The 15,471-nt window shown below is 40.6% G+C and overlaps 1 protein-coding gene across 1 annotated transcript in view; it reads left to right on the top strand.

Annotated features, from left to right (window-relative positions):
* LOC141442486 (uncharacterized) overlaps positions 1 to 12,999 on the top strand; it is a 42,014-nt gene extending 29,015 nt beyond the window's left edge. Inside the window, exons 4-6 of the mRNA XM_074107502.1 lie at positions 9,241 to 9,376; positions 9,834 to 9,976; positions 10,738 to 12,999. Of these exons, the coding sequence (XP_073963603.1) occupies positions 9,241 to 9,376; positions 9,834 to 9,969 (272 nt within the window). The 3' untranslated portion in view covers positions 9,970 to 9,976; positions 10,738 to 12,999. The remainder of the gene's footprint in view (positions 1 to 9,240; positions 9,377 to 9,833; positions 9,977 to 10,737) is intronic.
* The last annotated feature ends 2,472 nt before the right edge of the window (positions 13,000 to 15,471 follow it).

The following is a 15,471-nucleotide window of genomic DNA, read 5'->3' as shown; positions in this document are numbered from 1 at the left end:
AGAATGCTAACTATATAGCCATAAGTTGAAATAGAGTGTCGTTTTGTGTGCTTCGGAATAAGTGTACTATTTAAATTCGGCAATCGCATACTATGAATCTTAATTACTTTTACTCGCACTTTGGACCAATCGAGACGAGCTGCAGACTGCTAATTTTAAAATTAAACCATTCATTCAATCTCGTGCAAAATTAATCGCGTAGCTAACATTAGCAATGCAAACACAATTGAAATTCGCAATTAGCTAACACTAACGAACTTGACTTTTACGTAATCAATTTTCTTTCTTTTGTTACAGATTTTCTAACGTGAGAATCGAGAACGTGCGACAATGGTGTAGCAAACGAAATCACACACATTAGAAAATCGATCTGAACAATTGGCGGTAAAACGCCGGCCATCTTGTTGATTTAAAAATGTGACGCAACGCCATCTAGCGGTCGAACAGTGAACTTTAAAGTGAAAGTGTTTTGCTATCAAGATGAAGTTGAATCTATTTAAGCGGTCATGATATTTGCGACGTTTTTCGGGTCGTGTTTGTGTATTGCGTTGATCGTAGCGTCCTGGGGACCACACATTGGATTGATGCGCGGGCGCGGAGGACCTCAAACCCTTTGGATTCTGAGGGTCGGATTAGCTTTGGGCTATTCGAAGGGCATAAAGAGCTGAACTTCGGATATGGATGGAGAAGTCATGATTTCAGTGGTGAGTTCACTCATGTTTAACCTTCAGTTTTATGAACAAATCGCAAATGCAAAACGTTAAACTTTGTTTAAATTTAATTTGTAATTAAGCTTCGCCTCACTAGGGTACGGATGGACACCGGAAATATTGCAGTTTAATTTGATTTCATTACACTGTTAAAAATGTTATACCGGACTCTTATCAGTGTTCAGGTATTTTTTTTATATCGGTAAACAATAGATTTCGACGCATACAAAGAATTATGTAAGTATTTTCATGTTGTATTCACAGAATACGTGTTCACGAGATTGTAAAGCAATGTCGCATACTAATTATCATTTTTCTTTATTCATTATTGGTTTGTCACGTACAAATACAAAAGTATTAAGACGGAATAATGTCACGTAAAACTTGTTAGTTTTGATGTTCCTATTGTAGGACCAGAAAGTTCGAATTCGAGTTGAATACAAGCTTTGACGTTCAGATCTTCTGGACAATGTCACAAAGCTTTTATCAACAATAACATATAGTTTTGAAATTTTTGAAGCTCAGGATAAATCTGCGAGAAAAGTCGTGCTAGAGGCATTACATTGCGGCGCTCGTCTGACCACCTAACTCGTTTGCTTACAGCCTCGCAAACGCAATGTAATCCAATTTGTCAGAGTTTTTCTGGCAACTCTAAACTGGGCTTTACGCAAGCTCTTGCAAACTGTCACAACGACATGCCGTAGTAGTGACGGCTGTCATAGGCTAGCGCTTCCACACGAAAAGTGGGAATCTGCCATAATGATTATGCCTCACTTATGTAAGCCCTTAATTCCCCAATAATGCCATTCAAAGGTGTAAAAACTCACGTCATTAGATTAGGTGAAATAAGAAAAAACCGCATTACGCGGTGAACATCTTTCGCATTAATACTCAATAATGCCGCAATTGTGTCGTGCTAATTGTAATAAAAATCTCGTAACATTTCGGCTTCAACACGCACAATGTAGGAATAAAAATAAATAATTTAACGTACCAAGCAATTATTCATTTTAATGGACGGTTTACCACATTGACTTAATTACGCAAGCTTGGCTACAATGGACAGTTTGTCCTTCTTTTACTCGCGTTTCAAATTCGTCTCATAAAAACTGGTTGCTCATTAGATTAGACTTTGAGCGAGGACGCTGGTCATGCAAGAAGGTGGGAATTTAATTCAGTTTAAATATAAATATAAATCTATCTTAGTAATTTAGGTACAAAAAGTTTCATAATTATTGAATACGGAAATGTGACAGTCCAAAAAAACATAATAACTTTGGTATTCAAATTAGATCATATTGCCGAATATTTATGGTTATTGCATATCTATGCGTAGATGTTTTTTTTGTTTTGGTAATTGTAATAGTTTTCAAACTTTTGAATAAAAGGCTTAAGTTTTTATCTTACGATCTTTTAAATAGCGTCAAGAAGATCATCTCATAACTTTAATGATAGACTGATGATAGACTGAAAGTACTCGGTACTTAGTAACTTGAACATGAAATGTATAATGAACATCATTTACTTACCGCATTTAATAAAAAATATTTAACATTAAATAGGTCCACGGATGGATCACTCACATCGTGATGCCTCTCCTTACCAACTGTTGCATGATGCTGACTTCAAACACCTCCATCGATGTTACAAGCTGCCACAAGTAGGATTAAAAAGGTTTTACCACTTTCAAGAAAATTGACTACTATTCACCAGAATGTCACTTTATATGGGGCTTATGGCAATATTTAACTTTCACTATGTTACGGCACTATCCTGATAGAAAACAGGATGAGGTTCACTGATAAGAAACGTCAGCACTGCATTCATGCTTCTCGTCTTGATTCACGACCATTCAGCCGGTACAATGTGATGTCGATCGGGATTCGGTGGTTTTTCCGTTTTCCTAAAGATTTATTACGATAAAGAGAAAGAAATCCGATCTTTTGTTTCGAATTGCGAACGACCTTAAAACTAGTTTAATTGCACTTTCTATGATTTTTTAAAGTCTCATAATCGTGTGATTCCAGTAAAAGCTGGACACCCAGCCCGACGCTGGCGTGGTGCGGCACCGCCGCTCAGCTGGGCGCAGCTTTGATCACGGAGCCTGCGTTTTAGCGGCTTTGGGATCAGCGGCGCGAATACGCTGTCAGCCACGCCCACTAGTCGTCAGCAACTCGCTTGCAGGTGAGTCCAAGACTGCTGACCTTACATTATTTATTCATCATAACACAACATGTCGAGCGTTTAATCAAACTCTCAGGCACTGAAGCTTAGCTGAATGGATCTTTGTGTTGAGCGCCTGCCTGTTATAGACTGAGAGGTGGCAGGAATTTTTAAAACGATCATGGAAACGGTTAGACTCATTTTTATGTGTTGTAGAGTGGTCTCCTCATGTGAATAATTGGTCTGCCTGCTCTCAGTGGGTGCAACTTTGAGATATAAAAAGAGGCTTTATTGTTGCGAAAAAAAACGATAACAGAAATGGTTAGTTTTAGTACATATTCAAAGTATGGCGTCTCCTCATGTGAAACGAATTGGTCTGCCTGCTCTCAGTGGGTGCAACTTTGAGATATAGCGCATAAAAGAGGCTTTATTGTTGCGAAAAAAAAACGATAACAGAAATGGTTAGTTTTAGTACATATTCAAAGTATGGCGTCTCCTCATGTGAACAATTGTCTGCCTGCTCTAAGTGGTTGTATTTCAGAGCTATGATGCTCGCAAGATGCTTGATTGTAAAGAAAATTCAAGGTAATGGTAATCAATAAAATAAATCTCAGAGACCGTTAGTACTAGAAAGCTGTGATTTGGTATAAATATATACTTATCTATCACGCCAACAAAGTGATAAAATAAAAAAATAAAAAAACATTTTTTTAGGGTACCTCCCATAGACATAAAATGAGGGTGATTTTTTTTTCTCAACTAATGTATATTGTGGGTATCGTTGGATAGGTCTTTTAAACCAATGGGGGTTGCTAAGACGATTTTTCGATTCAGTGATCTGTTTGTGAAATATATTCAACTTTAGTGAAAACTTTCATCAAATCGAGCGTCTCCCCCCTCTAAAATCTAAACCGTTGGGTGGAAAAATTGGAAAAATTAAGGATGGTAGTAAGTATATCAAATTTACAAGAAATATTATAACGACTAAGATTGTTTGAGAATTTGTAGTAGTTCAAGAGTTACTAGCAGCCTAAGGTATAAAACATACCTAAACTTGGAAGATTCCGTACACAATACGAAATCCTTAGAAAAATATATAGTACTTGATTTTTTCCTAATGGCTACGGAATCCTTTCTGGGCGTGTCCGATACGCTCTTGCCGGTTTTTTGTTAATTCAACTTACTTGTGTAAGAAGTCTTCTCTAAGAAGTTTGGCTAAGTGCCACTTGCAAGCGCATGAACGACACCGTCGGAGTTGAAGCGTCGGGAAATCAGGAATCGATTACGAAATCCCCATCTTTGTTACCAAAGCTGATTACACTATAATTATAACTGATTGCGCAGATAGTCGGGCTCTCAGATTATCGCGCTTGTTTATAAGTCACAGGCGCCGTCTCAGTTCAAAGTCGTGGAGGTTTCTTCACCTTAGCTCTCCACTCCTGTCGGTTAGCGGCCTCGTTCTCCCACTGAGACGGCACTTGGTGCAACTTTTCATGGTTCTCTTTAGCACGTCCTTATACCTCAAAACTTGTCCGCCATGCTTACGCTTGCCATCCTCAAGTTCTGACCAGAAGACGCGCTTCGTCACCGCTGCTCTGACATTCGCGTAACGTGGCCGCTCCACCGAAGTGGTCGCCGCATGAGGTTGGACTCAATGCAACCTACCTACATTGGCTCTGCGCAGCACTTCGGTATTCCGCACATGATCAGACCATTTGATCCTTCAAACTTTTCGGAGGCATCTTAGGTGGAAACGGTCTAGCATGCGGATGTGCCTGTGATACGCGTCCACGCTTCAGCAGAGTGCAATAAGTTAGGAAGGACGATGGACATGTACACAGAGATCTTTGTGACTAGTTTAAGGTCATGCGAACAGAAAACCTTGAAATCCAACTTACCGAATGCTGCAGCTGCAGCTCCGATTCGGCTGTTAATCTCGGCGTCAAGGTCACACACACACGCGCTAGCACACAACCTTGCTTCACCCCACAGGTAACGGGTAAGAAGTTTGATTGTTCACTGTCGAGAGCGACGCAGCACTGCATGTCGTCATGCAGGAGTCGGAGAAGTCTCACAAAGTTTTCTGTGCATCCTATCTTACTGTGTACCACCCATAGAGCTTCTCGAGGGACACTATCAAAGGTTTTCTCGAGATCGACGAAGCAGATGCACATGCGGCGGCTTTGCTCTCTGTTCTTTTCCTGTAATTGCCGCAGTGAGAAAATTTAATGCGCCCAGATTAACAGCCAAATCGGAGCTGCAGCTGCAGCATTATATAAGTTGGATTTCAAACTCTTCTGTACGCATGACCTTAAACTAGTCATAAAGATCTCTGTGCACATGTCCATGGTCGTTCCTAACTTATTGTACTCTGCTGAAGCGTGGATGGTGTATCGCAGGCACATTCGCATGCTAGACCGTTTCTACCTAAGATGCCTCTGAAAACTTTGAAGGATCAAATGGTCTGATTCGTGTGTGGAATACGGAAGTGCTGCGCAGGGCCAATGTAGGTGGCATTGAGTCCTACCTCATGCGGCGACAACTTCGGTGTTGCGGACACGTAACGCGAATTAGGTCGAATGTCAAACTGAGTCTCAGGCAATATTTTTTCAGAAAGTTCCTTAAGGCGGTTCATTAGGACTCGGGCAAATATTTTCCCAGGGACTTACATCAGAGAAGTACTCCTTTGTTCTTATATAAGACTTTCAAGGCTGATGGGACTCTCTCTTTTCTCCACATCAGCTGAAAGTGCTCCCATACGGCCGTATGCAATTCCTCAACGCTGTTTTTGAGCAGTTCACCCGGTATAAAATCAATTCCGACCGCGCGCTTATTTTGTTGTTGCTTAATACTTAGCAAGAACAACCTTGCTTTGTCTCAGCGGCTAGTCCAGCTTTATGTCAATAGGAAGTTGGGAAATTGAGCGAACGTGTTCCAGGTCAACCGACCTATCTACGTTCAGCAGAGAGTTGAAATGTTCTGCCCATCGCATCAGCACTTCTTCCTTACCTTTAAGAAGGCCTTCGCCACTAACAGGCTTAAGTGGGACTTTTGCAAGTGAAGTCGTGCCGATTAGCTTTTTAATTTCACCATAGAACTTCCCTAGCTGATTAGTATTTGCAAGCCACTGCAAATAGCGAGCTTTGTCTTGCCATCACTTGTCTTTTGTACCCCTGTGCTGCCGTAGAGGACGTCGGTTATCAATCGCCTTTCTAAGGACTCCATCATTCTCATCAATCCAATCCTCGTGTTTTGGTTTTGGACTTTCAGCCCTCAATCAGCATCAAGATCTCCATGATCTTATTAGAAAGAGGCAACGCAGCAATCAAGTCATAGTATATTTTCCTTGATCCCGAGATCCGTAAGCCTATCAACGGTTAGAGACGTCGGCTTAGTTCTACCAGATGTACAAGGCAAGGAGGATGGAGGCGGAGACGAAGTTTCGTGACAACAAGCCTATGATCGGTCCAGAAGTGTGCACCACGCATGACACGGGTGATTAGGACTTGGGAAACATTCTTTGGCGTACGATGGCATAATCTATCAGATGCGTGTTTGGACCTTGGATGCATCCACGTGTTTTAATGCTTGGCGGGAAGTCTGAACATTGCGTTTTGTAACTGCAAGATGAAATTGTGCACAGAAATTTAGTAGCTGTCAGTTATCGTTCATTCTGCCTACTCCGTGTCTACCTAGAACATTAGGCCATGCAATAAAGTCCTGTCTGACTCTGGCATTGAAATCACCCAACAGAAGGATCTGCTCCCTGGGTCGTGCACTCTCCATACAGTGACTCCACGGAGCTTATCCAACATACAACATGATAACATTAAGGTAGTTGTTGTTATCCAGGTGGAGGCGCAAAGTGATCACGCGGTCCGAGATGTGCACCGATTCTCTTGTAACTTCTTAATGAGTTGATCCTTGAACCGCAAATCCTACGCCTGACCTTCGCGGCTCGGACGAGGCGAGTCCTTTCCAGAAGAATGTTACCCGCCACCTTGCTCCACCAGCTCACCCTCATCAGCAAGGTGTGTTTCGCTGAGAGCAGCTACATCGATATTATAGCGAGAGAGTTCCCGAGCTACAATGGCGGTCTTATGCTCTGGGCAGGCGTTGTCATTACGATCAAGAAGAGTTCGCACGTTCCATGCACCAAATCTCATTTGCGATTGATTTATAGTATTATTATTATTTATTTTGATCACGTGTTTTAAGATGCGAAGGCAGCCGCGGTTACACTACACCTTCCGTGTGTTGGCGTGAGCTTTTTTCAGGACCCTTTTCTAGCCCTTCCAAGGCTAAGCAAAGAGAGCAGTACCACCCTTAATAGGGCTGCTCTGATGCTCCGGGTGCTGCCGAACCCTCTCAGTCCCCCCAGTGCAGAACGAAGCGACCACGGTGTCATACAACACCCCCAGAGCCGCCCACGTGTTGGCCTCAGACAAAGCCGGTTGCATCAAACAAAACTTTCTACTTCAGCCATTCGCCGTGGGACTTTGTTGCTTCTAATATTTGTATAAATAATACGGACTCCTTAATATGTAATGGTAATTCACCGTTTCACTTGATACCCAGTAGAGGATTACAAAGAAAAATCAAGTAATCGTGAAACGGAATCGATTACGAAATCCCCATCTTTGTTACCAAAGCTGATTACATTATATTATATAAGTTTTGAGGTATAAGGACGTGCTAAAGAGAACCATGAAAAGTTGCACCATAGTGCCGTCTCAGTGGGAGAACGAGGCCGCTAACCGACAGGAGTGGAGAGCTAAGGTGAAGACTAAACCTCCACGACTTTGAACTGAGACGGCGCTGTGACTTATAACCAAGCGCGATAATCTGAGAGCCCGACTATCTGCGGCAATCAGTTATAATTATAGTGTAATCAGCTTTGGTAACAAAGATGGGGATTTCGTAATCGATTCCTGATTTCACGACGCTTCAACTCCGACGGTGTTCATGCGCTTGCAAGTGGCACTTAGCCAAACTTCTTAGAGAAGACTTCTTACAAGTAAGTTGAATTAACAAAAACCGGCCAAGAGCGTATCGGACACGCCCCAGAAAGGATTCCGTAGCCATTAGGAAAAATCAAGTACTATATATTTTTCTAAGGATTTCGTATTGTGTACGGAATCTTCCAAGTTTAGGTATGTTTTATACCTTAGGCTGCTAGTAACTCTTGAACTACTACAAATTCTCAAACAATCTTAGTCGTTATAATATTTCTTGTAAATTTGATATCTTACTACCATCCTTAATTTTTCCAAATTTTTCCACCCAACGGTTTAGATTTTAGAGGGGGGAGACGCTCGATTTTGATGAAAGTTTTCACTTTAAAGTTGAATATTTCACAAACAGATCACTGAATCGAAAAATCGTCTTAGCAACCCCCATTGGTTTTAAAAGACCTATCCAACGATACCCCACAATACAGGGTTAGTTGAGAAAAAAAAAATCACCCTCATTTTATGTCTATGGGAGGTACCCTAAAAAAATGTTTTTTTATTTTTTTTATTTTATCACTTTGTTGGCGTGATAGATAAGTATATTTATACCAAATCACAGCTTTCTAGTACTAACGGTCTCTGAGATTTATTTTATTGATTACCATTACCTTGAATTTTCTTTACAATCAAGCATCTTGCGAGCATCATAGCTCTGAAATACAACCACTTAGAGCAGGCAGACCAATTTGTTCACATGAGGAGACGCCATACTTTGAATATGTACTAAAACTAACCATTTCTGTTATCGTTTTTTTTCGCAACAATAAAGCCTCTTTTATGCGCTATATCTCAAAGTTGCACCCACTGAGAGCAGGCAGACCAATTCGTTTCACATGAGGAGACGCCATACTTTGAATATGTACTAAAACTAACCATTTCTGTTATCGTTTTTTTTTCGCAACAATAAGCCTCTTTTATGCGCTATATCTCAAAGTTGCACCCACTGAGAGCAGGCAGACCAATTCGTTTCACATGAGAGACCACTCTACACACATAAAAATGAGTCTAACCGTTTCCATGATCGTTTTAAAAATTCCTGCCACCTCTTAGACTATTAGTGTTTGGTCGTCAGGAACTCTCGCTTGCAATGCAAGTGAGTTTTAAAATCAGTAACTTTACACAAATTTATGCACCATATAGAACCATACTGAGCGGTACAATCGAACTGTAGAAAGAAGAAAGAAATAAACTGTATGGGGCTGAAGCTCAAATATGTATGAACGATTTAGGAACCTTTCGAAGTGAATGATCAAATCATGCTTGCCACAAAAGCCCTTTATCATGTGCAGGAGTAGGATGCAAAGTAATGTGTAGGTACATATTTTTTGACTGACCGTACTCTTGTCTCGTTCCAGTACTCTTCACCCTCGGCGCTATAGCGGTATGGCTGACCGAGTACTTCTTGCGGTTGCAGCACAACGTAATGTCTGACGAAGATCTGGCTAACACCTGGAATTCGGACGGAACCGCTGATCTTGGACTTTCATTCTGGTAACAATTTTACTGAATTGCCTTTTAACCGCAAATCATTGACAGGATATTGTAATTGTAACGCGCTTTTCCATCTGCCAATAAAATATAACAGACACAATGACCATGTATGGTTATCGGTAATGTTTTATCGTTTGCGTGTTTAACATTTCTTTGTTGTACTTCGTCTTCCACGAAAAGTAGCCGATTTTTAAAGAAAATAAATAGAGAGAGGCAATTCATAATTACATTCGTCATTATAATCGTCATCATATCAGTCATAGGACGTCCACTGTTGGACATAGGCCTACCCCATAAACGTCCAGTTGTTTCGGTTGCAAGCGGCCTTCCATCAATTACATTCGTATATTTGATTGTTTGTGTATGAATATCATAAATGAAATTGGCTCTTGAGCTGTGTGAAACAGACAACACTAATGTGTGCACAGATAGTGATTTATTTCTATTTTTATTACAGGCTAGTAGTGGCTGCGGCCATAACCGCGTTTGCCAACAACGTGTGCATATTGGTCGCCATGGCCGACGAACGAGACGCAGACACAGTCGCTCCCGCTCTAGAGGAGAAGGTCAATGGCGCTATCATGCTGTATTGATCTGGAGGTAAAGTCATAATTTTGAATTGTAATTTGCTAAGAAAGCGTGCTTCATCATAATCTGACCAGCGAGTCTTGGCAAAAAGGAATGGTGCCAAATTCGTAAAATAAATAGGATTGGCAACACATTTCACGGATAAAACAATACCAATCATAACATTCGTGGGTCAATCAACTTTTTTGTTTAGCTCTTTGCCATGTCCTGAATTACTTATTAAAAGTATGATTTTATGGGGTACAAATCCTTTGTATGGGGGCAATTCCTTTATGGCTCATCTCCTAAGCATGCAAGTAGTATACATACATAATAAATAATAATAAATAATAAATATTACGGGACAATTCACACCAATTGACCTAGTCCCAAAGTAAGCTTAGCAAAGCTTGTGTTATGGGTACTAAGCAACGCATACATAACAAACATTTTTCTAACAAAGTGTATCAGTGATGTCTTCTGAGTAACGGGACAGAATAACATACACTGAAAAGTTGATTGACCCTCGAACACTACAAATAAAATTAAAATGAATGAAAAGAGATAGCGTGAATTTTATTCATAAAAACATTGATTGATCCATTCAGAATGATCCCAACTCAACCATAGTCTAAATTTAACTCAAGCAATTCTAAGCGAATAAATTGATGATGATGATGATGACATTGATGACTGGTTCAATTTAGGATGGATAGTAGCCAATATGTGCGATGTTCTGATATATATTATGTAACTACCTCTCTTTTAGGTTGATATGTTTTAATTCGTTTCAGATCACCGGAGAGTCCAAGATTAAGCCGGAAAATTGAAGATACTAAAATAATATTGAAATCCGTCCATTCGTGCTTTAAAATGGTAGCCTTTTTTATGCATAAATCGTATAGAAGTAAAACTCAGAAAATGGTCAACATTTTGAATATAAGGTTATATTCTCAATTTATTCCATTTTTCATAGAAATTAGATTTATCGAAGAAGGCTGAATGTTAGGAATTAAGTTTGTGTAGTAATTTATACTGATATTATTAATTTTGTGTTATTATAAACTTAACAAACTTAACGCCCAAATAATTTTCTAGGCCCCATTCATTCATATTTACACATATGAAATAAACCCGGATAACTCACGTCTTAAATCGATTTTAGCTCGACATGTTTCTCTATTCATTGCCAGAAACATATTAATTCAGTAAATTAAACGCATATGTGCGTTCCGGCATCGAAAACCTTGAGCCAATGATCTAACATCAATTTTGAACATGAAACTACCGTGAGACTCACTCATATTTTATATAATGACCCGGATAACTCACGTCTTAAATCGAGTTTAGCTCGACATGTTTCGGGCTAATCCGTAGCCCTTCGTCTTCGGAGCAACGCGACTCAGCGGCTGCTGCAACACGCGCACTGCGCGCCGCCGCTCTGCTCGCGCGACTACCCGACGAAACTGACACCGGCACACAACTACCCGCGTTTTCATCATCATTACAACTGTCAAATGTAGGGTAGCACACAACACTAACAACATCGCTCTGTAAAGGTACGTTCACACACAACGATGACGCAGCCCGAAACATGTCGAGCTAAACTCGATTTAAGACGAGTTATCCGGGTCATTATATAAAATATCTAACATCAACTGCAAAATACTTAGATAAGTATAGAGCAATTATTGTTTCTGACCATACTTATGTTATATATGCATAATAAAAATGCGGTATAGAGTATTTTGGAATAAATAGCGGTTGGGCGAAGTTAATGGATTTCTGTGACAGGCCAGTTGGTGCTGTACAGGTACTGTACAGTGAGGTCCGTTTTACAAGTTTGACATTTGTGTCACGTTTGTGATTGGTGAAATAACTAAATGAGCCAATCACAAGGAAGACGGCTCACGATACTAACGCCATCTAGTGAAATTCCGCCTGTCAAGAAACCCTCCTAGAATTATTACCTCTTACTTTTGTATTCGAATTATATCCGTCCAAAGACAATGTCACATATCAAATACAAAGTTCTATGAAAACAGTGACTTCATTTTAAAAAAGAATCTTAGAGAAGGTATGAGCCAAACGTGACAAGTCTGCCTTTATTCGTACAGTTTGGAAAAAATATGAAAATGCGTGGTGGTTAAAAATGGAACTAATTTTGTACACAAGTGACATTTTATAGTGATAGCCTGATAGGTTAGAGCGCATATCAAAGTCAAGCTATCGTGAACATGAAACTACCGTGAGACTCACTCATATTAAATATAATGACCCGGATAACTCACGTCTTAAAATCCGACAGCCGTCGTCAGAGCGGCGGCGCGCAGTGCGCGTGTTGCAGCAGCCGCTGAGTCGCGTTGCTCCGAAGACGAAGGGCTACGGATTAGCCCGAAACATGTCGAGCTAAACTCGATTTAAGACGTGAGTTATCCGTGTCATTATATTTAATATTTCAAGCTATCGTGTTATTAAAAAAGCAAAAGGACTGACTTTGTTCTACCGTATCTTGGATATCACTAGTAAGATGTGTAATAAATATTTTGCAATGTTGAAGATTAACGCTAAGAGCAACAATGATAACTCCCATGAAGGGGCGGGTTTCCCGGATGATACGTCCTAAAAATAGAAAATGTATAGAATCTTCTCTTCTCAGTGTCGTCCTTTGCGATGCTCCGCGCGGTAAATCTTTGTGAGGCTCTGGTACAGTGTGCATAAGGTATGTAAATCCAAAACGCTTATTTTTCTACAGTTATCAAGACATTCAAGAATTATAAATAAGTCTCATAGGGCCGTTGGGCGGAGCCCCTGCTTGCACAAGGCCCTACACGAAGCTAATCGCCGCCCCCAAAAGCCACCTCTTCCTTCTTAAATAACGAGCAACGCAAATATGCGTTTAAACGAGTTACAAATCTGTGTAGACTTGTCACGTCATATTTTAATAATTGTTTTAGTCGTGCCATTAGGTTAAGTGATTTTTATATGAATTTTATCTTTCCCTCAACTGTTGTGTTATAATTTTCTCGAATAAATACTAATGATATTTATACATATGAAGTGTGTTTTAATGGAAATTAGTTCATGGAATAAGGTCAGCTTTAAATTAAATATTTTAAGAATCTACCTTGTCCTTTAGTATTAATCCCTCCCTAGTAGGCATGAAAGACGTTATTTGAGCTAATTGCGTTACTTCTTTGCTTACTCATCATTATCGTCTCATCTTGGCCTGCATACGTCCCATTATTGGTCACAGACCTTTCTAAATGAGAGGGCTTGGGTTGTTGTTTCCTCGTGGGTCCAGCGCGGTTCCACTGTTGGGCAAATACCTTTCAAAATGAGGGCCTATGCAGGCCCAGTACAAATTGGCAACTACACACCATGGGATTGCTTCACAGGTGAAGAAAACCTGTATGTACATTTTCCTCACGAAGTTGTCGACCACCGTAAAGCTCGTGCTGAATTTCGTATGTAATTTCACACATGAATTCTGAAAACTCCAACCCTAGGATTTGATGCCACGATCCTCTGCTTGTGAGACCACGCAGGGCTGTACTGTATTAAATTAAATCTTCTACCAAATTGTCGCCACTGGCGCCCAAGATGGGACCCAAATCAAGTCGGAGCTTCGCCGTTTTCAATAATATTGGCTCATCCCCCTTCGACCTTTTCATATAAACACGAGTTCGTAACTTGCTCATATGCATCGAAAAACCGGATTTACGCATCAGCATGTTTTCCGCTCAAAGTTCGAAGAACGCCGAAAACTATGGTTAAGCCACACCGATAGAGGAACGATAAGCGATTAGCCGATGAGATTAACGCTTATTTACTAATTTCTTTGTAACTGTTTGAATATTGTTATAAAATTAATGGATTTGAAATTTAATATTCTCTGCCTGTCTGTCAAGTTTTCCAATAACAATCCGCTAGTTCACTCACATTCTAAAAACTATGAGAAACAAGTGTCATGTTGGCTATAGCGTCATCTACGGGACTTTTATAATGTGGGTAATGTACGAGTAGTAAGTACAGATACTAATGACGATAATTAATTTTATGATACAGTGTAAGCAGAACTAAGAAATTCCTTGTGCACAACTGGTTCCCCTACCTTTTCCTTTCAAATACCCGCAGTCAAATAATGGCGCAGCCTGGCGGCAGAATTCGTGACGGATAGTGGTACTAAGCGAACCATCCCTCGTGTCCTTAATCAAAGCGTTTCAAATTGCGTCCCGTCTGTTTGAACAGGCCCTCAGAATTTGTAATTGGTTTACAAGCAGAGTAATATCGACCAACCCAAATTAACTTTCGATTATATAAGTGTTTTCTAATTAAGTTTTGTGCTATCATAAAAAAAGAGAGCTGAGAGTACCATAAAACTGGGTGACAGAACTTAACTACTCGTAGCGAGGAAGAGGAGCGCTAATACCTACTTGAAACCTGAGTTTTCCCAGAGATAAGAACAAGCTAGATTTTAGTTCGCTCCCAAAAATCCCCACGTAGCAAATCCGTTTCTGAGATCTCCAAAATAAATAAATACAGAATTGCTCATTTAGGTATTTCATAATCGTTCAGTTTCGATAAGTAGGTAAGGTACTAATGGCCCGTGCTGGGAGGAAATAGCGCACACGAAACACACACACACTCACACACTGACAACGAGCCCACTCTTTTCTCAAAGCGCTGGCAAAGCACACTCATAATATTCTGCAGTCTGCTTGTTTATTTTACGGATTTTTTTATGTGACGGTGATTACTTTCCGATCCGCCTCATCATCAGCCTACAGCAGTCCACTGCTGGACATAGGCCTCTTCCATGGCGCGCCACAACACTCTGTCTTCAGCCCCTCTCATCTATCCGCCGCTAGTCCGTCCACCGTGCCAGGCAGGGCGCCCTACACTACGTTTCCCCGTCCGTGATCTCTATTCGAGGACACGTCTGCTCCACCGTTCATCGGTCCCTTTGGTGACAGACGTGGCCAGCCCAACGGCACTTCAGCGAACTAATTCTTCCGATCCGCCGATTCGTATTCAATCTATCCTAACCCAAAAAAAATCAGATGAAAACATTACCATGAGTTTGTAACACATAAAAAACAAATGTTACGGTCGAGCATCAAAAACGGACGTTTAACAGTCATTTAAATTCCGTACGTAACTCGCAAATGACAGCTTTACATAGGTTTCTAAGTCGCCGGTTAAAAAGGTCAGTCGTACGTCGGGGAGTAGTTATAAAAAGGAATTCATAAAAAAAAATGTATAGGACGGATCCGATCTAGGTACAGGTTGTTAAAGTTGGGGCACAGTGCGTCACACGGAATAATAAGCAATCAGGGCCAGTGCTACGCAGTGCGAAATTCGAACTTCGTGTCTTGCCGTCCCGCTGACGCTTATATTATTTAATACGAGAGTGAGAGAGACGGTACGATAGTCGATTTTCGAATTTTGTATTAGCCCACCCAGGCCTTATTGTCTAACGCACTCGGAAGTACAGCCGCTTCTTTCTGTCTTATTATAGAAGAGGG

Source organism: Choristoneura fumiferana, chromosome 25, assembly GCF_025370935.1.
Source record: "Choristoneura fumiferana chromosome 25, NRCan_CFum_1, whole genome shotgun sequence".
Taxonomy (NCBI): Eukaryota; Metazoa; Arthropoda; class Insecta; order Lepidoptera; family Tortricidae; genus Choristoneura; species Choristoneura fumiferana.
This window is presented reverse-complemented; position numbering and strand designations above follow the sequence as displayed.